The 27,903-nt window shown below is 35.3% G+C and overlaps 1 protein-coding gene across 1 annotated transcript in view; it reads right to left on the bottom strand.

Annotated features, from left to right (window-relative positions):
• Positions 1-492: 492 nt before the first annotated feature.
• DHX15 (DEAH-box helicase 15) overlaps positions 493-27,903 on the bottom strand; it is a 61,061-nt gene continuing 33,650 nt past the window's right edge. The window contains exons 6-14 of the mRNA XM_045018047.1: positions 26,405-26,572; positions 21,244-21,330; positions 18,508-18,657; positions 18,087-18,195; positions 15,983-16,174; positions 12,334-12,456; positions 7,765-7,955; positions 2,223-2,392; positions 493-1,059 (exon numbers count right to left, since the gene is read on the bottom strand). Coding sequence (XP_044873982.1) covers positions 942-1,059; positions 2,223-2,392; positions 7,765-7,955; positions 12,334-12,456; positions 15,983-16,174; positions 18,087-18,195; positions 18,508-18,657; positions 21,244-21,330; positions 26,405-26,572 — 1,308 coding nt within the window. The 3' untranslated portion in view covers positions 493-941. The remainder of the gene's footprint in view (positions 1,060-2,222; positions 2,393-7,764; positions 7,956-12,333; positions 12,457-15,982; positions 16,175-18,086; positions 18,196-18,507; positions 18,658-21,243; positions 21,331-26,404; positions 26,573-27,903) is intronic.

The raw sequence follows: 27,903 nt of genomic DNA, 5'->3' as shown, positions 1-27,903 counted from the left end.
ATGTCTGGAGTGTCTGTCAGTCATATAGCTCACTCATGCTACTGAATCTAACCTCATAAGAATTATTGCATTTTAACAATGTAGTATCATCCTTATCTGACCACCACCTAACAGGGTAACTTCTAGCTGGCCATAAAGACTAACAAGATGCATTCTCATTATTACAATTCTAACCAAGAAAGTCTGTAAGAACGTGTTCAGAAAAAGAGCTCTGTCAAAACTGCAACAGGTTACATGGAATTTCCACTTAAAACAAATCACTAAATCATTTAAAGAATTAGGCATGGGAATTCATGTTAGACACTATATAGTAATATCTCACTTATCACTATCTGTTCTAAGTGTGATACACAGATAATTGCAACACACTGAAAACCGTAGACTAAAGTGATGACAACAAAATAAGCAGTTTAACTGAAGATTGGAGACTGAATGATTCTTCAAATTTTTTGATCAAAACCAATAAAAATACTGAAGTACTGTGGCACAAAATTAGTATAAATAGACTTTATTGAAGTCAGTACCTCTGTACTGAAGCTGAAGATTGTGTCTACATAAGCACAAGTTGTAACATTTCACAACTTCTAAAAGGAATGTCAACAATTACAACGATCATGCATACCATGGTCGATAATCACATTTTAGAAGCATTTTCAACCATTTCTAAAGAAATGCTTATAACATTGTTATATATAGAACTACTTTCAATAAACTGCAAAACATTGATCAGCTTTTCCAGTATGGGCTACAGTGTCAACACAAAAGGGAGGCATAAATGTTTAATTTATGAAATCAGAATGGAATATTTACTGTAAAGAAAAAAATTTAAAAGCTTTCAAATAAAGGCCATTACTGAACCAAAGTGAAGAGCACAACTTGAACTCTGAGTTCAGTCATCTTTTAAAGTTGTCCTCTGAATAACTTCAGTTCAAAGCATAAATTCAGTACTGTGAGTATTCCTTGGACTGAAGTTTGGCAATGATGCGGTCCAACTGTCTCTTTGCTTCACACTGTGGGAAATTGCTCATGTCATAATATTGAGGGGCAATTTTCACCAACCTGCCAAAAAGAGAACAAAATTGTCACTAATATACAAGTTTGAACATTATGCAGCCTGTAGCCATTTTGCCTAATTAGCAGCTACGTAAAATAATTAAACATTATCCGTCTCTTTAGTACTGTCTAGAAATGTGCAGATCCATCTCATGACTCCTAGGTCCAGCATTACAAAGGCAGTTTGGAATTTTCAAAAAGAAAAGTGGCTTTACATACAAAAATATCCAAAGTTTAAATGCTTATTTAAGCAGTACAAAAGTTGTGAAACTTGTTCACGCTAGTCTCAAGGCTGTGGCCATTTAAAAGATCAAAATTTCCCAGTAATTCTTATTAAGAAGGAATAAGATACCTAATTTGTAGTGAGACAAGGTGGGTCAGGTAATATCTTTTATTGGACCAACTTCTGTTGGTGAGACACTCAAGCTTTTGAGCCTTTAAATAGAAAAATTAAGTTCTGATTGACCCAAGTGCCAAACACTAATATTCAAATGATCCAAAAAAGCATTCTGAATTGAATCATAATACTCAAGTTGTAAACATTTTATGATATACTGCAATGTTTTTGATTACTTCATAACCAGATAATTCCAAAAAGTATTGTATCCTACAACTTAAGATTCCAAGAACCATGAAGTCATATGTACAACACACAGAGAAACAAGTGACAACTTATAACAAGACGCAAAGTATGTAGCACTGCCTGCCTGACTGCGCAATCATGCATCTACCACCAGAAAGTTAGCTCCTAGAAACTACAGTTCTTGCACCAGGGGAAAAATCCTAGCCACAATGACAATTGGAGTTTTGCCATTGACTTGAATGAGGCCAGGATTTCACCCCAAGTCTGTGACACAATGTTAAATCCTTCCTGCTCAATCTTAAAAACAAATCCCAGCACTCCTCATTACTAACAAATATAAACATCTAAAACAGAAGCCAAAACCCCTTGTTCACATATATAGTCCCCACTAATGTATGGGAACTATATGTACAGATCAAGGGAGCTCAAGTCACCTGTAAGTGCACAAATCCATCTATTCCATTAAAACATTTTATAGTAGACAGTTGTGAAAAAAAGAACTAACTTTAGGTAATTCTGAGAAAACACCATCAGATTAAAAAAAAGTTTCTTAGAAAAGAGAAAATGGTCAAGTGTTTTTGCTCACCATTCTGGCTTGATATCTGTACATGTGCGGATGTAGTTCTTTGTTGTAAGGACAAATTCATTATAAAGTACCCATTCCGGTTTGTGATCAAGAACTGTGGAAGGATGTAACTGCACCACCTGGTTGTCTTTCACTGTTAAGTAATGCCCTGTTCGCTCCAAATGTGCCACCTAAATTAAAAACAAAACAAAACAAAAAAAACAAAGCTTTTCATTACATGTAAGGAAATAAATCTCTTCTACTTTGTGAACTCTGTTTGCAATTGTTTAAAACTACTCATCTGTTTATTGCCTGCACAAGTCTATAGCAGATATCTTATTTTAGAAAAAGAAAGAAACAGGTATTTTCAAGGTACGTAAGCCTAATTTTCTAAACCTCACATGGACTTTGCATATTTGCCAGCCAAGAGTAACTATTTATATTGCCTGTCAGGATTTCTGATGTATTTGGCAATTGCTAAGGTATACTTAAATATTCATAAGCAATTGAAGCAAGAAACAAAGTGATACAAAACTGGCTAGTAGTTCTCACTTCGGGAAGAGGATTACTAGCACAAAAGTATACCAAATATAGTTCTCTAAAATGACAAAACTTTGGAAGAAGTTTTTAATAGCAATATTTTAGAAAGCCAATGTCCAATAAGGACATCTGACTCAAGCACTTTAGTCATTCTACTGCCTCTTGGACTGACAAAGGAACAATAAGTTTGGCCTTAAATTCCCATTTGATACCAACTACAAAAGTACTTTGGATTATAATAATGGACCTATAACAACATAGTTTCTACTAGCACTTTGGATCTGAAATGCATAAGCCCAATAAAAGAGTTGGAGATCCAGTAAGACAGGAGGAAGAATGGTCTTGTGGTAATGGCATAAGACTCAGAGCTGAGAGATGCAGGTTTAGCAACACACTTTTCCTGTGACCTTGGTAAAGTCAATTAACCTCTCCATGTCCAAGTTTCCCTGTCTGTGAAGAGATAATGCCTATATCACAGAGCTGTTGCAATACTTAATTTATTAGGATTTGGTAAAGTATTCAGAGATCTTTATATCAGTAGTTTTATTCACAGAGTTAATCTAAAACTAATTCATCATCCCTTTAGTTAACTTTTTATTGAAGACATTTTGTACAGTCAACAATTGTTTGTTTTGTCACAAATATTAAAAGGGTGATAGAAAAATAATTAAAGGAAATATAGCAGAGTTGAAACAGTCCAGATTATGGAGCTACAGCTAGTTATATCAATGATTTTTTTTTACATCAGTTCAGCTTGGGCCATCTTTCCTGAATTGTGAATCAAGTACAGGAAGTAAATTATTTCATTTATCTTCATTCTTTTGTTCTTACCAACCACATTTCTACAGTAGTTTTTCATTTTTGCTATCATAGTGATTAAATATATTTATTGGCTTATGTCACAGGTATCTGAAAGAAATAACTACCTGTACTTACTTATAGCAAATCAGGATATTTCCCCAATGCCACAGTAAGAGAAATTCTTATATATTTTTAAAGTTTTTGTGCTTTTGTCTCTTACACTTTTTGTGACACTATCTACAATGTCTGCGATATTATTTGCAATAGTGTGTTTTGAAATATCCCTTTTAAAATATTCTTTTAAAGAATTAGTAATTTTTACCTAACTTCTCATTTTCAACACAAAGGAAATTTGCAGATTATACCATTACTTTATTTCAGGTTTGGATGACCACCCAATAATGATTCACTCTTGGATAATTCCCACTATTTTAATAAAATGTTTTAATCAATTTTGTTTCCTGGATTAGGAATGGAATATATTGGTTCAAAAATATTCCTGGGAGAACTGTTAACTGTTTCTATCACATATAGAAAAGGTAAGGGAAGAACAACTCATTTATTTAAATATTTTATTTTAGGGAATAATTTTCTGTAAATTTTCTTAACATGTACATTTAGTATCCGAATCTCTCGACTATTTACATTTATACAAAAATCTCAACGTCTGGTTTCCTCATGCTTAGTATCATAGCTTCCATTTTCCTATCATTTATCTTATAGCCAGAAACAGTAATATGCTATTATTTTGAGGAATTCAGGATTGATTTTGACATATACAATAAAATATATGCATAAAAACAATGTTTATATGATATGTTACCTATTTTTATTCCCTAATATTGATTGCCAGTGGCTCCACTGAAGTGACAGTGGAAGTGAAGTGGGAAGAGACGACAACTGGCACATACTGCTTTTTAACAAAAGGTTTTGAGTTACAGCCATTAACTATAACTTGAGCATCAAGAGAGTCATAGTTTGAATGCACTATATATAAAATATATAATAATGGGATCAGGGCATCAATGCGTTAAGCATTGTAAAGGCATATAAATTTACCAGGACAAAAACCTTTGCAGCAGCATCACTGAGATGCAGGTATCCTCCAAGTTTTGGGGCAGTGCAATTACACTTGCAATTACTTCCTTTGCTTGCACTTTTCCAAGCCAGTTATTTTCCCATTTTGTTTCCTTAACATTCTTTTTGGAGGCATATCCTACTTTTAACACAGATTAGTACTTCCCATAAAGTTATTCTGACTCCATCCTTAAGATTTCTAAAACCATGCAATTTCAGTTTTTATACTTAAAAAAAAAATCTTTCTGCTCTAATAGAGTTGTTTAAGCATGAAAATTTAGTTTTGTGATCTGTTTTTATCAGACTGAATAAAACAGGATTATGACCAGGTAAGAATGAAAAGGGAAATAGAAAAACAACAGCACTGTTATTTGATACATAGAATTTAAGGCTAGACAAGCTCATTAGATCATCTAGTTTGACCCAAAGGCCATTCATTTTTCTATTTTCTCCTTTCATTTTTATGCATTCTAATCTAAGTACTATAGGCTAATGCAAAGCATACATAATGTGCAGTCTTATCTCTTAGGGCTTCTTACGTCTCAGCTATCTGTTAGACCTAGGTGTGGAATGAAGGAGTACTTATGTATGTGTCTGTCTAATCAGGCCCTTAATAAGGACCATCTTTTAAGGCACACTTGCAAAGAATTTCACAAGCCAATACTTTACATTTGCAGTAGCATCTTTCACTTATGTTCAGAACTCTGATATCTAGTTATTTTGATATTTATGTAATATTTTCACACAGCTTTCCAAAAATAGATTTGAAAGTAGAAATTAAAAGATGCAAGTGCAAAATAAGTGAAGTTTCTATATAGCTATTTGCGCCCTGAAGCCCAAGAAATTTAAATAGTTAAGGGCCTGAAATTTCTATGAGGAAACAAAGCTTAGACTGAGAAAAGTCTGTGCACTGCAGGTGTTTTAACAACTATGAACCACAGTTATAAAACCATTTTTCCCCAGCACTCAAATTTGACTAATAGAATTTAACATTTTTCCCTCTTAAAAATGAGAAAAAATTAACAAAGTATGTTTACATAAAAAGTCAGAAAATTCTCAAGACTAACATTAAATCTGTCATAGTGTATTTTCCATTTATTTCTTAGTTAAAACTTAGTAACTTGTATCAGTGTACTTCCAAGCAGTATCAATAATCAGGCCTCAATGCCTTTGTGAGGTATGTTATTTTACAGATAGGAAACTTAATACAGCAAGCTTGTGGCAGATCTTTTGGTTTAAGCCACTTAGACTAAACAAGTTTGTTTTCTAAATTTCTGTCTCAATACATTACTGTTTATGAGAAATGTTTACTATAATTAAAATATACAGCCCATGGTTGAGATAACATTAGTATGAAAACCATGATTTTCATTTTTGGTTTGTATGTAAACTGTTAAAGAGTTGCCCCAGGGGTCGGCAACCTTTCAGACGTGGTGTGCTGAGTCTTCATTTATTCACTCTAATTTAGGGTTTTGCATGCCAGTAATACATTTTAACGTTTTTAGAAGGTCTCTTTCTATAAGTCTGTAATATATAACTAAACTACTGTTGTATGTAAAGTAAAAAATATTTTTAAAATGTTTAAGAAGCTTCATTTAAAATTAATTTAAAATACAAAGCCCCCCGGACAGGTGGCCAGGACCCAGGCAGCGTGAGTGCCACTGAAAATCAGCTCGCATGCCGCCTTCGGCACGCGTGCCATAGGTTGCCTACCAGAGTTACCCACTAAAAGGTGAATTCAGACAAAACATAAATCAAAGTCACATGAGCTTTTCTCTCATCAAAATGCACAAAATCCACGGACACGTTAGTAACTTTTTAAAAGAAAGAACCTAGCACAAAATAAGTCCATGTAAACTACACTTTCACTAAAAGGCAGAATCGCTTACTGAGTAGCCATTTAGCAGTCCTCTCATAAGAATACAGCTCTCCTCCATTTTCTGATAAGCCAAAAAAATTTTTTTAGAAACTAAACAGTGAATATTGCTTGATTTCCTTGCAAGTACCAACTATACATACTATACAAGTTTTATGTCTTGTGGTGGAGTAATTCTTTCCTCACTATGCATCAGAGCGCACAATTATAGAAATGTGGACAACTAAAAACCAGAAAGGGGCCAGTGCTATAACTCTCCCAAGAGAACTAACTGTTGTGGGATATATCACCATTCTACATCAGGGGAAAAAGTTTAAGAACAAGGTTGACAGTCTTGCAATATTTTTCCATCTCCTTCCCTGGGACTCTGATTGATTTATTAGAATACATGTCCGTGCTCCACCCATGGTTTATCACTGACAGAAGTGTCAAGGATGAAATGATCAATCACCAGCTCAGCTTAAATACTTAGCTATCAATATTTATAAATCAGTTGTTGACAATTGTTGGAGCAGATTAGATCATTAGAATAACCTCAATGTTTAGCACAATATCTTGTCCAACAATGAAGATCTAAATACATCATTGGTCATGACAAGCGTAACAATTCCTACATCTTTAAAAATAATCAAAATGCTCAGAGCATTTGCTTTTAGAAGCAGACGACCATTATCCAAATGGAAGCTTACTGCCACTGTAAAACTTAATTTTTATTTAAATTTGTTAAGAAAGCAGCTACCTGATCTTCCCCCATTCATATTGGAAATCCAATATGGCAGTTGTAATGCAGTTTCCTTCCCAAGCTTCAAATATCAGAAAATTCTAGAGATACATTTTCTATAGTTCTGTCAGACTAGACACTGTCTATTTTGCATTTTAAAATCATTTTATTTGAAAGACAATTTTATTAGGACTGTGTTTTGCTTTGTTTCTTTTACAATATTTACCAGGAATTAATTGTCAGCTATTCAACAAGGTAACTAGTAAAGACTAAAGAAATAACATTTTGAAAAAATTAGATTAGTTTAACTGCAATTTCTCTTCCAAGTGTGTGGTTTTCTTCAGATGACTGTCATTTGTCAGGTTGATTGCACACTCCTACTCAATAAATCTTCTACTAAATAGGTTTGAATAAATTATGGTTAAACATTTTTATAAGTAATATTCTCATAAGTTGTATAAACTGGTGATAGTTAATTAAGGTAAAGTTAAAACCTACACAGCAAAAACTGAGGAGTCTATAAATTTCATATACAGATACACACATACCTGCATAAAATACCCAGTAACCAAAGCCTTTCTTATATTGATATAATAGTCTCTGCTTGTAAAGTCTGTACTTCTACGAGGCAAATTAAATCTATCCATGATTCGTGACAGCTGTTGGCGTACATTGTCTGCAGACATCAGGGACCTGTAGTTAATGAAGTTGTCATAACACCACTGAACCGACTCATGATCTGCAATATTAAAAAAAAATCATGAATCACCAAAACTGAATGTTTTATCCCATTAAAACAAATAAATAAAACAGTGACCAAGTGAATGGTCAATCAGATGAACCAGAAACAAAATCCATATTTTATAAGTGCTAACAGTTCTTAGGCTCTTCAATGGATTTTATACATTAGATAACTTGGCTAAACTGTCTTCTACTCAGGAAATGTGGGGCCAGGACCAAAGAATATACCTAGAATTTTTTGTGTGCGGTAACACACATACACATTTAAACATTACTGTCTTGCTGTAATGCTATGCCAATGAATTTCTTTCTTCCTAAGATGAGAGGCACTATGCAACACAAGTGCAAATACCCTTGGCCCACACTGCTAGGAAAAATGAACAGGCTGCAAATAGCATGTGGAAATCTTTACTAACTTTATATGGGTAATGAACACGAGAGACTAGTACAACTATATTGCACTGATACATCAACTAAATCAAATGAATAAAAATAAAACCTCCTTAAATATTAAGTGCTTTTATAGAGCTTTTTCATCTTTAAAGAGCAGTAGAAGCATGCTTTAGCTACCTTAGAGGAGTGGTAGGTTAAGTGTTTTCTGCCTTTTGAAGGGAAAATGAAAGCAGACATAAGTGGCCAGGCACAGCCTATCACAGTAACATCTCCAGAATTCCATACTTCTAGTGCTCTAGATTATCCAGACTAGTTGCCTACCACGGGTACGCTCACACTTTACTCCTTTTACTGTTCGGAAATGGTGGTTCTATCGAGACATTGTAACATTAGCTCATTTCAGCGAGTTTAAAGGAGGGTGATAACATTAAACACAGCATCAGTTCCCTTCAATAACAAAAATCAGAAACATGTAGACAATACCGGAACTACCTAAGAAATGTGTTTCATTCTTATGTAGTTCTGCAATGCCAGTTTATCTTCAAATGATGCACTTGAAACCACCTTTGTGGCTTTAAGTAATGGTGCTTTTGTCAGATTAGTAATCACAGATATGCAGAGCTGGAAAGGAGCTCAAAAGGACATCTGAGGCAGGACCATGTATATCTAAGACCACCCCTGACAGGTGTTTGTCTAATCTGTTCTTAAAAGCCTCCAACTACGGAAATTCCACAACCTCCCTTGGAAGCCTGTTCCAGTACTGAAACTATCCTTAAATTAGAAAGTTTTCCTAACACCTGACTGACATCTCCCTTGCTGCAGATTACTTCTTAGCCCACCTTCAGTGGCCAGGGACGTCCTCTTTATAAACAGCCCTTAACATATTTGAAGACTTGTCAGGTCCCTCCTCTCTCCTTTTCTCAAGGCTAAACATGACCAGGTTGTTGGGTTTTTTAAACCTTTCCTCATAGGTCATATTCTCTGAACATATCATTTTTGTTCTCATCTGGAATCTCCAATTTGTCCACCTCTTTTTTGATATGTGGTGACCACACAGCTGAGGCCTCACCAGTGCCAAGTAGAACAAAACTACCTCTTTTGTCTTAATGTATTATTACTATATTATTTGTTAAAATAGGTCTTCCATGTTCATGAATACTTTATATATGCCGGGTGAAATTAGATTGTAGTATCACTTCATTCTTAAAGGACACTAGCCTGAACATTTAGAGAAGTGATCCTAAACTTAAGTATAAACAAACAAGTGAAACATACAAAGTTGTGCAAGATTTAAGGTACTTGTTTTCTGAGTAAGTATTCTGTATTTTCAGACCAGCAAAAAAAGATAAATTTCTTATTGAGGAAGCTGTCAAGTTATTTTGTTGAAGCCAAGATGTTTTAACTATTAAAAATAGATTATACTTTCCTCTCATAAGACACCTTTCAAACAAAGGATTAATGTAGAGGCTTTTTGGTAGAATGAACAGTACAAGCTAGCCCTAGAGTAATTTAAAGTTATTAAACCAAACACTGGAGAGAAAATCTCAACTGCATGCCATTTAATCTTTATACCCTTCACCGAACTTAACAGGAGTTTTATAATGTCCTGTACAAAAGAATATCCACTTGCAGTCTCCAGCCTCCCACCTCAAAATAAGGTACCATAGGAACACAGTGAAATTAAGCAATAATTGGTTCCCCAGATATTTCCACATGCAGAGAGTGGCATTTTACTCAAACTGAACATATCACCACAGCCCCTTGTTGTAAATGTACTGTCTAGTCAGTTTTCCTTTAATCATTACTGAACATATGCTTCACCAGAGTACTTGTACTTTTAAAGGGACAGCAGTTTAGGACGAAAAACTGTACCCATAACAGCACAAGACTCTTTTGGGAGCAAAAACCGGTGTACTAACACTAAGGTATTTGCCACAACCGCTGGATCCCAACTAAGATAGACTTAGGATCCAACACACCACCACCAATAAATATTATTTTGATGCTAAGTGAGGACTGAAAGCTGCTATCATTTTCAGTAGAGTATTCTAAATCTAATTTTCATAAGCAGCACCGTTTTCACCCTCCAAGTCAAGCACTTCCTTCACTTGCAGGCTTCCAAAATAATGTTCAAATTAAGTGTTCATAAAAGGTACATGGAGAATCCTGGAGCCTCAAGTCCTCAATATAAAGAGCAGACAACATAAAGGTGGCAGCAGTGCCAGGTTCTCCAAAACGGATAGTGAATTTTCACAGAAGCCTCTTAACTACTGCTCAAAGTGAAGATCTGAAGACATCTGTAGGCTCTTTATCAGAAAAGATGGACAATCTCTCTTGCTACTGGAGCATCACATGTGGTTATAGTAAAAAAGCAACCAGGTAATAATGGCATTTTTACTCTACAGACAAGTTTAACTTTAAAAACCTACAGCTTTTACTCCTGTTAGTGCTGCAATGGAAGAGTAAACTGGATTCAATTTTGCATCATACACCAAAGCTGCCAGCCAAGTCTTGAGTTCAACATTTTTTTCTTTTTATTTCTTTTACTGATTTTGTAAAAATAAACTTCAGGTTAAGCTTTCTTGGCAACTGGTGTGATCTTTTGACTTATAAAAAGAGCAAATTTGACATGGAAATCGTTGATGGAAAATACTGAAACCCAGGATCCCACTTTTATAGTTATTTTTCAAAAAGACAGATAGGTGAAGATAAGCAGTTCTCTCTGTCATTTTGATCTTGCTCAAACTGCCAAAATATTTTTGAACAAAATGAGTGATGGTTTTGAAGGAGAGGATACTGTGTTTGTATATATACATACAAACCAGATATGTACAAATGATATCCATGTAATAAATTACGGAGCCATGTGATAAACTTACCATTCACTACTGACATGTCACCTGTGCTCTTCCAACAATTAATCTCCTCGAGACTTATTCCAACATCCCAGCCCCCAACCAGCCTTTTTTCCAAATCAACCTGGTCCCTGAAATGTTCCTCTCCTCCCCATAAAATCTGAAATAACCCCTCCTCAAACTCCCCAGAGACATTACACTCTGCCGAAGGCAAGCAAAATTCAGGTTTTCTATGCCGAATACACCTCCACCCCGATATAATACGACCTGATATAACACAAATTCTGATATAACGCGGTAAAGCACTGCTTGGGGGGGGAGAGGCTGCGCACTCCGGTGGATCAACGCAAGTTCGATATAAGTTTCACCTATAACACGGTAAGATTTTTTGGCTCCCGAGGACAGCGTTATATCGAGGTAGAGGTGTATGTCATATGCCTGGGAAAGGTAGATTCCTTGCTGTCCAAGGCTACCCAGCATTCATTTCAAGACCTGGGCCAGACCAAGATACACAACTTCAAAACAAAAAATTTTTTTTGGTTGAGGGATACAGATGTGCCATTTCAAGTCTCTCTTAAAGGGATTTTACATGTATAGGTTTTATTCTCTCTCCCTCTCAGCAAGACAGGTGGACTTGTAATAACTATGGCATGTAATTTTACAGGTAAAGAAACATCAGAAACACCTCCAACATTTTATAAAACTCTACAAACTTCTTAAAATAGCTTCTTAGACTATCTGCATCTGCCACCTGAAAAACACAGTGCCTAAGCCAATTCAGAAAGGCACAGAGGCAACCCAGGGAGCAGATCTAGCAGAAGCAGGAGGGGAACTAGTAGTCAGAACATACAACTGGGCAGCAGACATGAGTTCAGGTCTTAAAGTCAGTCTTCCAGATAAATGAGATTACTTCCTGGTTCAAAGGTAAGAGACAGTATTGTTAAAATATGCCAATTTTTCCTCGTGTGATAACATTTATTTATTTAAAAAATTATTTAAAAATACTGTGTTATATAACAAACTGGTACTTTGAAATAGGGTCGCTTAATTCACACTTGACACCAGGCATAGAGGATAGTAATATTAAGAGTTAAAGCATATTATATAAATGCTTAGGTTTACACTTACTTTGTTTGAAAGCATGGTAGACATTCAGCAAGGTCAAATGATCTCCATCTATGTGGGCAAACCTCATCTTGGCTTCATCTGCTGCTTTCTTGGCTTCCGTGGGGCGAACAAAACACTGTGGGACTAAACAAGGTTGGTATGGGCCCAACACAAACGCCCATATCGATGAGTCACGCATTCACAGATAGAGGAACAAGGCCTAGCTAGGTCAGTTCACAGAGCATAGGGCAGGGCAGGATGGCCTCCAACTGCATCTTGGACTGTTTACTACCTTGATTTGGTACATCAACACCTAACCACATCTGTAAGACAAGAGGGTTTCAAAGCTACAGAGTACCTGATTATTTTGACTAAAACTATATGTAGGCATCAAAATCTCTATTCTGAAGGCCATCAAGATTGCCTAAATATACTAGAAGGCTCAACAGATCTTAGTTCAAGACCCAGTGCTGATAGCTGTACCACACAGCAGTATCAAAGTGACAATAAATGTCTAAGAGGAAGTTTTTTTCGGAGAGGCTCTGTATGGACAGAAGTGCAGAAGAGAGTTTTCAAACTATATTGCACTAGTGCAGCTGGTGAAACTTTACTACTAGTCTGCTGCTAGGTAATTTCAACCTTACATGTATTCTGTCACCTCCAGTAGGTATTGCTATCAGCACTGGTGCACAGAAACTTATGTGAATGAGAAAGTATCAAGAAGTCCAAGGTCATGATGGTAGCGGTAGTGGTGGAAGGTTAACCGCCCTTTGGCACTATTTGAAATAAAACTCCCACTCTGAAGTTGATGAATTCTGCCTATCCTCAGTTTCTCTTATACACATGATTTTATCCCTAAAGCATGCTTTGACTTTTAATTCAAAACCAGAAATTAAGTGCCAAAAATCTAACAGACGAATGGACAATTTAAGTGCACAAATATTTACTGCAGCATCACTTAGTTCTATGGTCTGTCAACATTTTATAAGCAGCCACCCCATTTTGATAGGTTTGCAACATTAATTTTAATTCATGCGGTTGAAAGTTGTTATACAAGGTCTTCACCTCATTTAAAAAAAACCCACAGAGTTTGGTTTTTCTTTAAGTAGACAGCATCATAAGGTTTTGTAGGTGTTTTAAGTTAATTTAATGCTGTGAAACATGCTGAAAGGAGAGCCTTGAAGGCCTATGTTCTTTATTTTTCCAGTCACTTGGGACGTTTTGCACTTTCACAACTAAAGCCTACAAACCTAATTAGAAACGCTATTCTAGATATCATTTGTCTGTAACACAGACAAGGACCTTTTGATTTTTCTCTCTCATAAAAGGTAGTAAATGCTACATTTAAAGACCAGCTATACTGCACAAGTTGAATACTGCATGAAATTCCAATAAAGGTGGACATTGTAACAGCAATGTTAGTGGAAGAACCCTACTCTTCAATTCACATGGTAACAAATCTGAAAGACCAAAGGATCAAATACAATGTAAATGAAGATGTTTCTTCCACAACCCCACATCTTTAAAGTCCCATATTTGAAAATCAAGGAAATAAAAAAAAATTAAAAAGGTAAGTCTAACTTGAGCTAATAAAAACAAATTCTTAATTATGCTGTCACTTCATTGACTCACTGTTTTTCCTAGATGTGGCAGAGATCTCCATAAGCCTGCAATTTAGCAAGTGCTACAAAGTATTCAAAACAGTGAGTTAAGGATGAATAATATGGAATGCCTTCGCTGATTTAAATAAGCCTTCACACTCCTCAAAACAGCCTTTTGTAAAAGGAATTTATTGAATGAAGGTTTAACTAACTTATTTGCTATTGTGTTCAATAATTTGGCTATCCCTTCCTCCTTTTTGGGATTTAGTTCTTCCATTTAATCCAAACAGCTAATCTCTGAATGGATTCTGGACAGCTCCTACAGGTGCTTTCTGCAACATGTCATCACCAGCCCAGCTGTTTGCCTTGTAGAACGATTTTTGGTTTTAACAAACAGTAGTTTAACTACATCCAAGAAAGAGACCATCCTAAGCGGCCAGCTTTCTATATATTACTATTTATCCTAATAGATGGTGGTGATATTTTTAAATGTAGGCTTGGAGGGCAGAAATATATATAGAAGAAAAAAAGGCATCTTGTCTGGACAAACAGTGCACAACAAGCTGGGGTGTAAATCTACAGTGCACTACATGCCACACGCTAACTGTCTGCATGGACCCCACTATCTCCCACTAGAAGTTTCCTAGGGTGCCCTCAGCTTTGAAATAGCAGCAGGTGAATGTCCCCTATTGTATGGTAGCAGGGACCACATAGACAGTTAAGTGTGTGACATGCTAGTGCCCTGTAGAGTTAGACCCCAGATTGCTGTGTACTATTCATCTAGATAACCATAACATACTCAGTAGAAAACAAAAGGCAAGATAATAATTTCAAAAGTTTATTTGCCTTACACTTTCACTTTAATATAACTTTTGGGGTGGGTAGGAAGGGGAAAGGAAAAAGTGACAGAAAAGGCAGGCACCAACCTACCACCACCTCCGCAAATAAGGCTATAATTTAGTTAAAAATGATTAGATTCTGCCCTGCCCATCTGCTCTGAGTCTGAACAGTCAAAAAACGCTGCAAACATTTTAGCTTGTTCTTACAAAACTTTCACATCATTAATATGCTGCAAGACTAAACTAAAGCAAGATTTTACACTTAGCCAAAACATTTTTCTAATCATCTACATTAAGCTTGAACCATTTCAAGAAGGATCAGAAGTAAAATTGTATTGTAAACAAGTCTGTAAACGGTAAGAACCAATATTAATATCCTCATCACCACAATGGATAAAACTTGCTGCCATCTTGTTAAGACTGAGCATAAAGTCAATCATTCTATATAACTGGGGATTTAAACATGGAACCCACTTGGCTTCTTGTTTTTTCCCCCCGCAGAAGACATTTCTTGACAAGCAGCTCTGCTACGGCATACTAACATTCATGTTTTGCAGCAGCAAAATATAGCTGCGCAGACATATCCATTAAATGTATTATAGAATGAAATTTTCTTTTCCATTTTTGGAATATGTCACTACCCTTTTTGAGTTTCCCTTTTACTTTGAAAACTTGGGAAATTTATGTAGTATTTATCTGAGTTTAAGGTTAGTAATTATTTTTTTAAAAATCAGATCACTTTGTGAAGAGTTGGGTTTACGAATTATGTAAAGGAATACCACAAATTAGATTGGGGATGTTAAAAATAAAGTGGCTCAATTGATACTCCTAGTCCTCAACAGAAATGGACAACAATCCTCATAGACATTTCTGTTCCAATGGCCTGGAATTCTTCCAAACTAAGCAAAGCAATAGACATTTCTGTTCCAATGGCCTAGAATTCTTCCAGATTAAAAAAAAATCAAGATATTTTAGCTACAATCTAGGAAGTCAAATTCTTGTTTCACCATGTCATGCATAGTGCATGCTTTAGTAAGTGTTAATTTCATTTCTAAATTTTAACCCACTACGAATAATTCTATACAATAAGCTTCGAAAGGCACAATTCTAGCTTTATTAAAAGGCATGTTTGTAATAATTTATATGTACGGATGTTGGAAAACTAAAATGTTTTCTCAAACTGGAGAGCTGGGCTTTGTTTGGCATCTTTTTCCCTCCCCCTGCTATTACCTGACAACATGGCAGTAATAGATAGGATCTCATTAGAACAGTTGTAGTCACAACTTGCAATAACCATTTTAGCCAGCTGTGGATCCAGTGGAAATTCAGCCATCATGGATCCCAATTCAGTCAGGTCTCCATCATCATTTAAAGCAGCTAGATAATTCAAAAGCTCTAGGGCTCTCATCAAAGTTTCAGGAGCTGAAAGAAAAACACTCTATTAGTCAAGCTGCCTTTAGTAAGCAACAATGTGACAAAGTACAAACTATTGTACACAATATCATTTTTTTCTTTCTGTAGTGGACCAAATTCAGAACACAAGTGGTCATCAAATGCAATTATAGAGATCTAGCAACCAATGAATCACAAAATACTCAAAGTTTGATATCAGATTTCTACACAAGATTCAAAGCCTTTTTTTAAGTGAGCTAATTTACCCTATTAAAGATGGCTACAAATTTATCATGACATCTGGGTTTTAACTGTAATGAACTTCAAAAATTTTACTACTAGAAAGCCTAAGCTTAATTCTTACTATTCTCTCTTTAACTTGGTACATTTGAAAATGTGTACTTTTTTTTTTTTTTAAATGAAAGTTTTTCTGGGTCTACAGAGAGAAAGTGCACGCAAACAGGTCCATACATATGAGACACGGCAAGAAGCTCTTTATTTGCTATAACTTGCAAAAAGGCTGTGTCAGACAGCATGGTTTAATTATTGCTTTACTAATTTAATAGGGTGACCAGATGTCCCGATTTTATAGGAATAGTCTCATTTTTTAGGGCTTTTTCTTATATAGGCACCTATTACTCCTCCACCCCCATCCCCATCCCAATTTTTTACACTTGTTATCTGGCCACCCTACTAATTAAGAATGTATTAAATTTACCTTGCTCAAAATTAAATATTACATCTCCACCCTATTTCTTGATAGTTTTGTCATTCTTTCGCAAAAATTATGTTAGTAAAAGTTTGCCATCTTCACCAACAAGAAACTAAATTTTTATTGCGAATAAATCTGCAGGCTGAGTTTTGTTTTTAAAAAGCACTTTTCAGAATCCAGACACAAGTGGTATGAAGAGTGTCAAATATTTAGTGACATGGATATATTTTATTATACCAAGTGCGCTGACATGTCTTACCCTTCCTTTAGTTTCATACAAAGTAAGTCCAAAGTCACTTTTTGAATACCAAACTATTTTAGGCCAGACTTTTAAAATAAAATAAAATTAAATTAAATTTAAAAAAAGAACATTAAATGCCTGCAGTCTCAATAAACGTCCTCTGGTCCTACAAAAATGCTATCCTTGTCCTCTATTCCTCCAGATGAATGTATACAGATAAAGTAATACTATTTACCATTATGCACATCTCCTGCATGGGAACAAGGATTCTGACTTATTTGTATGACTGTATTCCAATGCTTAACAGGGACTTAAAAATACTGCCATATATCTTTTTAAAAATCAGCGTCCAGCCTGATATTTAAGTAGCAACATGAACTGGCTTCTTTTAAATTTTTAAAGGTTTACAAAAATTAAATTCACAATTGAGCTGGAACTTTCATTTTATGCTTCAATATGCCAAAGTGTGCATTAAACTTTAAAAGTACTGGCCAATTTTATTTACATGGGATTGTTAATTGATGTGCAATCAGATTGTGTAATCAAGGTGTTAAGTAAAAAAACCTCATTAACTAAACTAATAGGTTTTCTAACACAGATGATTTGATTTTGCCTTATCCTCTCCAAACAGGGGGCATGTTGTGGAACTCCTTGCTTAAATAAAAAAGAAAGCACTCATGCAAGCAATGACAGAAAGATGAGTTGTGTTTTGTTTGTTTTGTTATTGGGGTTTGGGGGAGGGAGGGAAGAGAGGAGGTAACAAAAGGGTGTGAGCACTAAAAAACAGGATAACCTGGAGAAAGCTGATTATGGATAATGACAAAATAGTTAAAATACAACTGGCAGATAGAATGCTACTTCATTTTATTAGTCTCTACTTACACAATATCCACTGAAATTAACATGTTCTAGAGTAACAGAAAGTAAACTACTTGCAAAAGTACATCCACAAGCTATAATTCTAAACAAACCTGATATCAAATTCATACCTGGTGGGTCCATAAAATCAAAGTGCACCAAGTCATCTATACCAAGTTTTTTCAGCTGTAACACCACAGATCCCAAGTTGGATCTCAGAATTTCAGGGTAGGTGTTGTCCTGGCCCCCACAAAAAAAAACACACAAAAAAAAACAAGTTTGTTTTCCACTTTGCTTTTAATTCTCCCGCCTTTCCATCAACCTTAAACACCCTGGCAATATCTAGTAAAAGTGAGACACGGTGGGTGAGGTAATATGTTTTCTTCGAGCACTTTCTTTTTAAAGTCTGTGGGTTGTGGAGTTGTTGTACTTTGTTCCACTTTTTGTTTTTGTGATGGGTGGAGTTACCAAGTTTTGGGAGGGGCGGGGGATTGTTTCAGGTTTCTTGTATGGTAAAGCAATTTTTGAGATTCTGCATTCAAGTAATCTTACCTGCATTTCAGTTTTGTACGCCTTCTCCGTATAAAGCCTGAAGCACTTGCCTGGCCTAGTACGACCAGCACGGCCAGCTCTCTGCTGAGCAGATGCTTTGCTGATCGCTGTCACCAATAGAGATTCAACTCTAATACGAGGATTGTATACCTATGTAATAGTGGAGTCCGAAGCAGGGAAAAGAAAAGTGAGTAACGCGCACACATAGGTAAAAATGCTATGCAGGAAATAAAAAGATGTTAGTCTAAATTTTCAAACACTGCTTCTAACTAGAAGATTATGTGCATTCATTAATGTCAGAGAAACTTTCTGGCTACAGAAAACAACTGGATTGGTAATGGAAAGCTTCAAATACATTTGCCCCTCTAAACTAAGAAATGTTTACTTTTCAACTCATTTGTTAACATCTTTTCCAGCTAGGCTCCCTGTTCACTTTTGATATGTGTGTGTATGTTTAGCTTATAAGATTCTCCTGGCAGGACTAATGTCTCCCATTTGTTCTATATAGCGCTAAACACACTACTGGTGCTCAAATAATTCCATGCAAAAACAGGCAGCCTCAATGTAATTATAAGATTGGCTAATCAAGTACTGAGGGGTCAGGAAATCAAAAACTTGTAAAACTGTGCTGATGACATAAAGCAAGACTATTTTAAAACGTAAGTAAACTGTCATGTAGTACAAAATACAAACTGGAAATTAAAGAACTTTCCTTACACTAGATGCATGTAGTCTGCAGACTTGCTTGAATTTTTGTTTAAAATCTATGTTAGGGTGTTTACTGAACTAATTTTTTGTGTGTTATAAAGGTATGGACATCTAAAGAGAAGGCCCCAAGATCTAAGCTGCTCTAGCTGTGAATTGATCTAAATAAAATATATATATTCCTCAACTCAATAGCTTTAAACATTCACAAATATAATATTAAACTACTTGAACGTGTTTTCTTCAAAGCTAGTTTGTTTTGTAGATCAAGACTAAAAAATAATCAAGACAAAAATTACTACAACTTACATATAAGGTTATATTATAAATTAGTCTCGGCTCTACAGTTTATTTCACAGTGATTTTTAAGGCTCTCAAGAGACTATATTTTGAAGTAGAAGAAGTAAACTAAGGAGACAGTGTGGCTTACACACTAGAGCATTAGACTAGTACTCAGGAGGCCTGGGTTCTATTCCTGGCTCAGCCACTGTCCTGCTGTGTGACCTTAGGTAAGTCACTTTACCTCCTTATTTCCCATCTGTAAGTTGGATCTTTGTAAAGTGCTTTGAGAGCTAATGATGAAGAGTTAGGTATCTGTAGTAGTAGTAGAATTTTATCTTTTCACTTGAATACTGAATTTGCTGAATTTTAGTGATGAATTTCTCTACCTTAATGTTGCATCAAAACAAGGGTTGTTTTTGCATGGAATTATTTTTTAAATTTGAAAAAATGCCAATGGATCTTCAATTTTATGATCTAGTTCTGTATGGGCGGATGCCTCCTGCACACAGTGAGACATTGCCAAAGCCACCTCTCTCAAAGAACTGAGAAGACAAACTCTGGGCCAGATTGTAAGGCACCCTCATGATTTAGATTGATTTTAAAAAAAATAAAAAATTAAGCACTTCACAATACTCCAATGTTTTCGACTGCTATAACTTTAGATTAATAAGCCACAAACACAGTCCTACTGTATACAAGTGAAAATATTTGGACATGCAACTTAAAACTTGCCCTATTTTTTCAAACACAGCTTTTGCTTAAATCTCAGTCTGCAAAAACAGGCGGGAATCAAATAATCAATCCAACCATTTTTTAGTTATGCATGTACGATATTTGACTGCACCAATAGGATCTTCATGATTTTTCTTAAAACATATGGAAATCTCAATAATGGATGAACTGCATTTGCTCAAACTTTCAAAAAATCATTTCTGGACTTGAGACTAAGAAGACCATTCTAGCCCAAGAATTTCAGAAAAGCATGAATAATTAAAAGGAGAGGATTGGAGCAAGTCTGTAATGCAAGTTAGACCTCTTCTGTTGCTCCTCATCTCTGAAGTCAACACACAACAGTAATTTTCCTTTCGATTGAGTAGGACTGGACACTAATTTTCCTTCAAATGGCCTGAGTTTCCTGTAGAAAGCAACAAGGCAAAGCTTTCCTTTGGTAGGTGAATGTGCTACCACCGCTGCACTTTCAGCCCCTACAAACGGGTCCTGAACTCTGTTGCACAACTATTTGTCCACTTGGTCAGCCCACATCTTTCACACCCCCTTTCTACAGAGACTGAACCTGTGCTGCTGCTCCTTCACTCCATACCTGTCCTGGGAACCTGTGCAAAAAAACCCCAAAACCTCTGACCAACACCCCTGCTCCCTCACAAATAAAACACAATAGAAGCAAACATTTGGCTGCTGCTGAGCCATATGGTAAAGAAAAACATTTTATGTAAGAGCTGCAGAAACAAAATCCTGCACTGCTATTGGTGACATTACATAACAGGGAAAGGAAGGTCAGGGAAAAGAAAACATGGAAGTCTCTGTTCCTGTTTTCAGTTGGTCAGGCAAAAATAGAGACATTCACAGCCAGAACACCAAAGGCCTAATCTTCCCCTCACAAGATGAGATTTATTTTTTACAAAAGACATTAAACAATATTTGTAGAAATTAAAGACATATGTGCAAGCCAGGTTCCCAAACATTTTCTGCCCTAATTAAGCAAGAAGCAATTTAGGTTAAGACATTTACCTTTTGCTTAGCAAATCCAGGATCAATCACAAACACAACACCATCTATTGTTAATGATGTTTCAGCAATATTAGTGGATACGACAACCTGTTGGGGAAAAAAAAAGAAAAAATTTGTACATCAAGATACAGATACTATAGTAAATATAAACAACTGAAACATGCAATAATACATGCAGCTATGATGAGAGCAGCAATTCAGTATCTACACTAACTTTTTGAAATCTTGAGAGCAAATTCTCAGTTGCACTACGTTAACCACCATTTAGAGCTGTGACCTAGGACACAGTCACAAACAAGAATAAATCTCACTGGAACCTATAAACTGGCATTCTGCTGATGAGAAAGCCCTGATTTTGTCCACTAAGAACTCCCCTCTCTCCCTTATTTTCTCCACTGAAAACTCAATAAAGTTACAAAACATGCTAGTTTAAAAATAAAGTTCAAAGAGCTAATACTTCATACTGATGTTAATCATGGCTTTACACCTCTGTTTCACACATTGCAGGTCTATTAAAATGAATGTTACCTGAAGGATTCAAAAATGTATAAAATCAGTGAAAACTAGTTAACTAGAACTGCAATCACGTGTTACACAATGTACTACAGAGGGTACAAATATGAAGTTTTTCCCCAGTCAAGATCTGAATTCAGGGTTCTGAATATTTTCTACATTTCTTTCCCTCCTATGGGTGCTAATGAAATCCTCTAACAATCACAGAACCCTGAATTAAGATCTTGGTAAGTAAAATCCAGAAATGTCCATGTGTAATTACTCAATTTTTAAAATTACTGCAATAAAACAGTTGAACATTTAAAGTCCAACTTGTGTTAAATCAAACTGATTTTCATGACAAGATTCCATTCACTTAAATTATACCTGTGAGTATAAGAATTAAGTGGAACACACTCCACCACAAAGCATTAAGTTGTCATTGAACTACAGTGACTGTAAATAAATGAAGTTAAAAGTTGTTCTTCTACGTGAGTTTTTTTTACTTGTTTATCTCTAGAACTTCTCTAGCGTAACACCAAGGGAATTTAAACATGCCTTTCACCTGTGAATTGCAAAGTATTTTATAATGGTAAATATCTACATTTGATGGATTAGGAACTTGAGGCAAACAATATTTGTCCCAGATAAAAACAAAGTCAGTGACAGGGTATAGCCCCCCAGCTCCCTTCCCCTAACCGTTTTGCTACTCATTACCCCAGCAAGAAGATTTCTATGCAAGCCCACACTCTAAAAGCTGCTACACAGTTAAAATAATACAGAGGTTGAAAAATATTTCTGTACTGAACTGGAATTGTATCAAACTCAAACAAGAAACAGTACGTTATACAGAACGGTTCAAACAAAAATTAATACATTCATCCAGATGTCATCAGTACAAACTCACCACTTAAATAAAAGCCATAAATACTTGAACAAATTAAAATTGTAAGAGAACAGATTGATTCATTTTCACATTAATTCTATTAATCATTTAAAATGTAAATTAAACTAGTGTCTATGTTAAAGACTTAAATTAATCCACGTCCATAAACTACATACACACCCTGATCCAGCTTGCTATGAGATACTTAATTATTTATTATAAATACATTTTTATATGAGCCTAACATGCATAATATTTTTAGCTCTGCAGATGTGCCTGGCATCCGTGCCCACATTCCAAAAGTCCCAACTGGGAGTGGAAGCCGTTGGCTCCACCCATAACATTTAATATTCCCCTGAAGAGCCTATTGCCAATTAAGGCACTTCTGCTGCTGAAAATTGTATGGGGTCACCTTGCGCCTATGTGCTCAGTCCACATAGATCCAGTAATAGTTATTGCACGTCACAATCTCCAAAGATGCCACTCAGCATATCAAGTGAAAAAAATATGCACTACCCAAACCTTCAATAGGCCAAACCCATTGTAAGTTTCTATTGTAAATGTCACTTGAAACTAAATAAGCATACCTGCTTAACCGCTGTTTTAAGTATGTAAAAGCCTTTGAAAAAATCCGACAAACCAAAATGGAAGTTAAAACATGAAAAATTGTTTTGAAATTAAAAAATAAATCGGTGCTCAATTACACAAAATATAAGTTATGACTATTTAACAATTTACCTGGTTTTGTAATTACAAAGTGGTTCTATTAAATAGGTACTTAAATATCAAGTTAACAATTTGCTTCACATAATTTTCTTTTTAGAGACTTGTTTAATTTAGTTATTTATTTGACTATTAGATTAAAAATTGTATTTCTATATACAATGGCTTTACCCAGTGCCTCCACTGAATTTGAAACTGTTTATGACAATAAAACAACTTGGGATTTCAATTCTGGTGTGCTCTATTTATATAGGTTAATTGACAAGAGTAGAATTTCATGATACATGACCAGAGTTGTCTTTTCATTTATTCCAAATGTGTTATAAAAACATTCTGTTTTTAATATATATTTAATCAGTGAAAAGCAATCGACTAATAGGAAACGCAAAGTATCCTTCAATTATAGGTGCTGGAACTAGGGGTGCTGGAGGTGCGGCTGGCTTGAAATGGATTCCATTATAAACAGGGTTTACAATTTGGTTCAATGGCTCTCAGCACCACCACTATAAAAATTGTTCCAGCACCCCCACCTTCCATGAGACAGCATGAATAGCACATACAGCAGCAGATCTCTGGCATACTGATCTGAAGGAAAACATGCTTCTCCTTGCCCATACGTCAGGTAACAGTTTATTCAGTAACTGCAAGGGAATAGATCTAATCACCCTTTATTAAAAAATATAAAAACAAGTAACGGGTCTGTACTTTGTGTTTATGATTTTCTCTAGGGTTACACCAAGGGATACAACAGTTTAGTCTCTCTCCAGTTTGACTACAGCTTTGCTAAATGTTAGGCCTGTTAAAGAAATAAGCCATACAACTGTCAGACCTGAATTTAAAATATATTTAATATACCTGAATTAAGTTATTATGCTTGTGTAATAGAGTCAGATTCCTTCTTTCTATAATGAAATGCTTAATTAATAATACCAAACCTTTTGAAATGTGCCTGCAAAATCTAATAATTTTAGAGGAACTGGAGTTATCATGACAACTATTGTGTTTATTTGCTTTGCAACCACTAGGAATTGTTGGCAATTTTTTAAAAAAACCTACGAAGTAACTTAGGGGCCCAAATTCAGTTTGAAAAGTGATGTGGGCTCCTAAATCACTTGTTTTTAAATTTTACAGCCTTAAAAATTTGATTCTAATTTAAAGGATTTTAAACAGAGTAATTAGACATCAATACAACACTTGGAAAAGTATAACATGATGGCATCGAAGCAGCATTGCTTCTTGTTTATCTAATCTTGGGTTAATAGAAAACTTGGCATATATGGTTTATACTTTGAAAAAATATCTTAAAAGTATGATTATCTAAAAAAAGCTATATGAAGGGTAAGTACACCAATACTGGCTATACCAATAACTTTCATACAAGATGTTATGCCATAATCCAAGTTCTGGCCCTTGTTCCATCCACACAGCTAAAATTCACAAAATCACCTTTCATGTGGACATTTTAACTCCCAACAACCTGAGATCTGAAAATCAGGCTGCACTCTGGGTTGAGTATTTTGGCCACTAATAAAGATCCAGAAATCAGAATTTATTTAACAAGTTAATAACACAAACCAGAAGAGAATAAAGCTATTGGCTCTGCAGGAGAAAAATAGTAAACATTTCTGTCACTAAAGCAACCAAATACAAATCAGAATAGAGAGAGAACAGGCACCATTTTTACTTAGATACTTTAGATCAGAAGCCATTGCATGCATGTTTTTATGACTGATTTTGCCCACAATTTATACTTTTCCAGTCTAGCAATCCTTGTAACACAATACTTGCTAAGGTTAGAGTGCATTGTTGAACACTAGCACTGGTTTTGTCAGCAAGGGATGCTGAAAGCTTTGTATCTGTTATGCACTTATCAAGAAAACCAGACAAAGGAAAATTTAATGAAATACAATGCTATCACTTGTTCATCACTGAGAAGCAATTTCATTCATTCAAGTCATTTATTAATACAATCTTGTTGCTGCATTAGGTTCATGATTTCAGACTGTATGCTTTCTGCAATCAACTTCAATAGGAAAAAAGGAGGATTTCACTAGATTTAATAAGTGATTTATTCATCCAGAGCACAAGAAGTTGTCACTAGTATTCTACATGCACTGTACTGCACTGAAAAGGCAATAATCAAGGAACAAACCCTGCCTAGAGCACATACAATGATTCAGCTTTGACCTTCAAAATCTTCTGTTCAACTTTGTTACAATTTAACATAGCCAGTGTAGGGTCCAATATTTACGTGACCTTAATTTTCCACATAGATTAAAAAAACTAAGTGACTTCTACTGTCATTTATATCCAGATGCACCAAAACTACCAATCTCAGGTCGTAACATGTAATTTTTCAGTTTTATGGTAACCCCAATAGGCCAAAGGAGTTGTTATAATAAAGGAAAGGGGATCTCAATTCAGGGTATTTCCCAGAGAAGGAAAAAATGGCTTCTGACTTCCATTATTATTATTTTTTGATTGTTTATCTTAATCCATTGAATTCTTAAAAGACTAGAAAAAACAAAAATCAAGAGACCTTGCCTTACAGCATCCCTTGAAGATCAACAGATAAGGATTCTGCTGAGACCAAATTCCACATTCAAGATCCCTTAACTGGCCACCCACCGCATTTAAAATAAGGATTTTGTCAGACCCTGTTTCAGATTATTTGAATTATCATGGTATTCCATGAGCAAAGTATTTTCTGATAGCCAGGTCCCATTTGATTCACAGCGTTAACATTCAACAATTCAGGGCTTTGTAGGCGTAAGTCTGTGCCTTGAACTGCACCCGGAAATAAACTGAAAGCCAGTGCATATCAAAGCAAATGTAATATTTAATTTGACAGCATCCCTGTAAGTCCTTAACCTAAGAAACATTTGATTACTTTGCTCAAGACTGCTTCAAAATAAGAGTTGAGACCTAGCTTTCTATTTGTTGCTGTCCGAATACATTTGATATTAACAACGGAAACTCACTATATTTAATCCCCCCACTACTATAACCAGTAGATAGTAAACGGCACACTAAGGTACAAACATTTTCTGATACAATTACCTTTCTTCCTATTGCTCCACTTGGTTTTTTAGGAGGAGGAGGTTCAAAAATCCTCTGTTGTTGCTGTGGGGGAAGTGTGGAATATAATGGAATGATTTTGATGTCACCCACTTCAGGACCCAAATCATCAATTTCACGCTTTATCCTCTTACAGGCTTCATCAATCTCCTACAAAGCAAAAGTTGGTAAGAATAAAAAGTCATGAAAAGACTCACTTTATTTTAAAAACTTTGGATGGCAACTAAATTATTTCCAGCTATAAAACAGCAGATATCATTTTTACTTTTAAAGCGAATCTGGGTGCTTGCAGAACTTCCAAAGGGATTTCCACAACAGTCCACGATACATGTTCATTAGAATACAGAAGTTGAGGTAACAACCTTATTTGCATTCAACACCCTTTTTCTTTTAGTCATGTTTCCTAATTAATTCTCTATAAATTTTACTAAAATTGAAATCTCTCACCCAGGAATATTAAACTGCACTCATGACCTTTTCAATTTTCACAATCTAAAAGAAATTGATGTGCAAGATATTTTAAATAAGCCAATTAAGCTTTAATGTCACGTTTCACTAATGCAATTATATGGAAGATTTGCTTCATTGTACCTAATGAGAACAAACACCTTTACAGTATAAACATGGATGTTCAAAAACCAGAGAGAACCCAGTCCAATATTTTAAAGTTTATATTAATTTTTTTTTAAAATTCCATCTGAACTCAAAATCACTGAACTATTCTCAATCAATCTGAATGAATGCTGGAAGAACATACTTTGTGCATTTCTATAGTACCACGGTATCTAGTTTCTGAACTACAGAAAATATTTAATGCTGCCCATTCATTTACAACTCAATTTTACTTTAACATAAATTTCATTTAAAAAATTGAAATAACCCCTAATTATGGGAAGGTTTAATTAAAATAGGAAATTATAACAGCAGAATTTCAGGCCAGTTGCTAGTGATCCAATGAAATATTCTCAGAATAGGAAACTATCGCAACCCCTACTGGTATGATTGAAAGATGTCAGTATTAGCTATTGAAAGATCCCCCAAACAGCCCTCATACTAAAGAGGGCTGAAATTAACAGTTTTGCTTAAAAGAGGAAAACAGTGTTTAACAAAAGTAAAAAATTACTACAATGTATGTCTAAATAAGGCCAGAGATCCCTCACCTTATATAACTACTACGAGTCCTGTAGCACCTTATAGACTAACAGACGTACTGGAGCATGAGCTTTCGTGGGTGAATACCCACTTGCATCCGACAAAGTGGGTATTCACCCACGAAAGCTCATGCTCCAATACGTCTGTTAGTCTATAAGGTGCCACAAGACTATTTGCTGCTTTTACAGATCCAGACTTCCCCTTTGATACTTATATAACTAAGCGCCCTTTGTGGATTATGCTGTTAAATTGTCTGATTAACCAAGAAGATTTTTTTTTTTTTAAAGTTCATCTAAGTCTCTGGAATTCTCTCTCTGAACCAAATGTAA

This window comes from Mauremys mutica, chromosome 5 (genome assembly GCF_020497125.1).
Source record: "Mauremys mutica isolate MM-2020 ecotype Southern chromosome 5, ASM2049712v1, whole genome shotgun sequence".
Classification (NCBI taxonomy): Eukaryota; Metazoa; Chordata; order Testudines; family Geoemydidae; genus Mauremys; species Mauremys mutica.
This window is presented reverse-complemented; position numbering and strand designations above follow the sequence as displayed.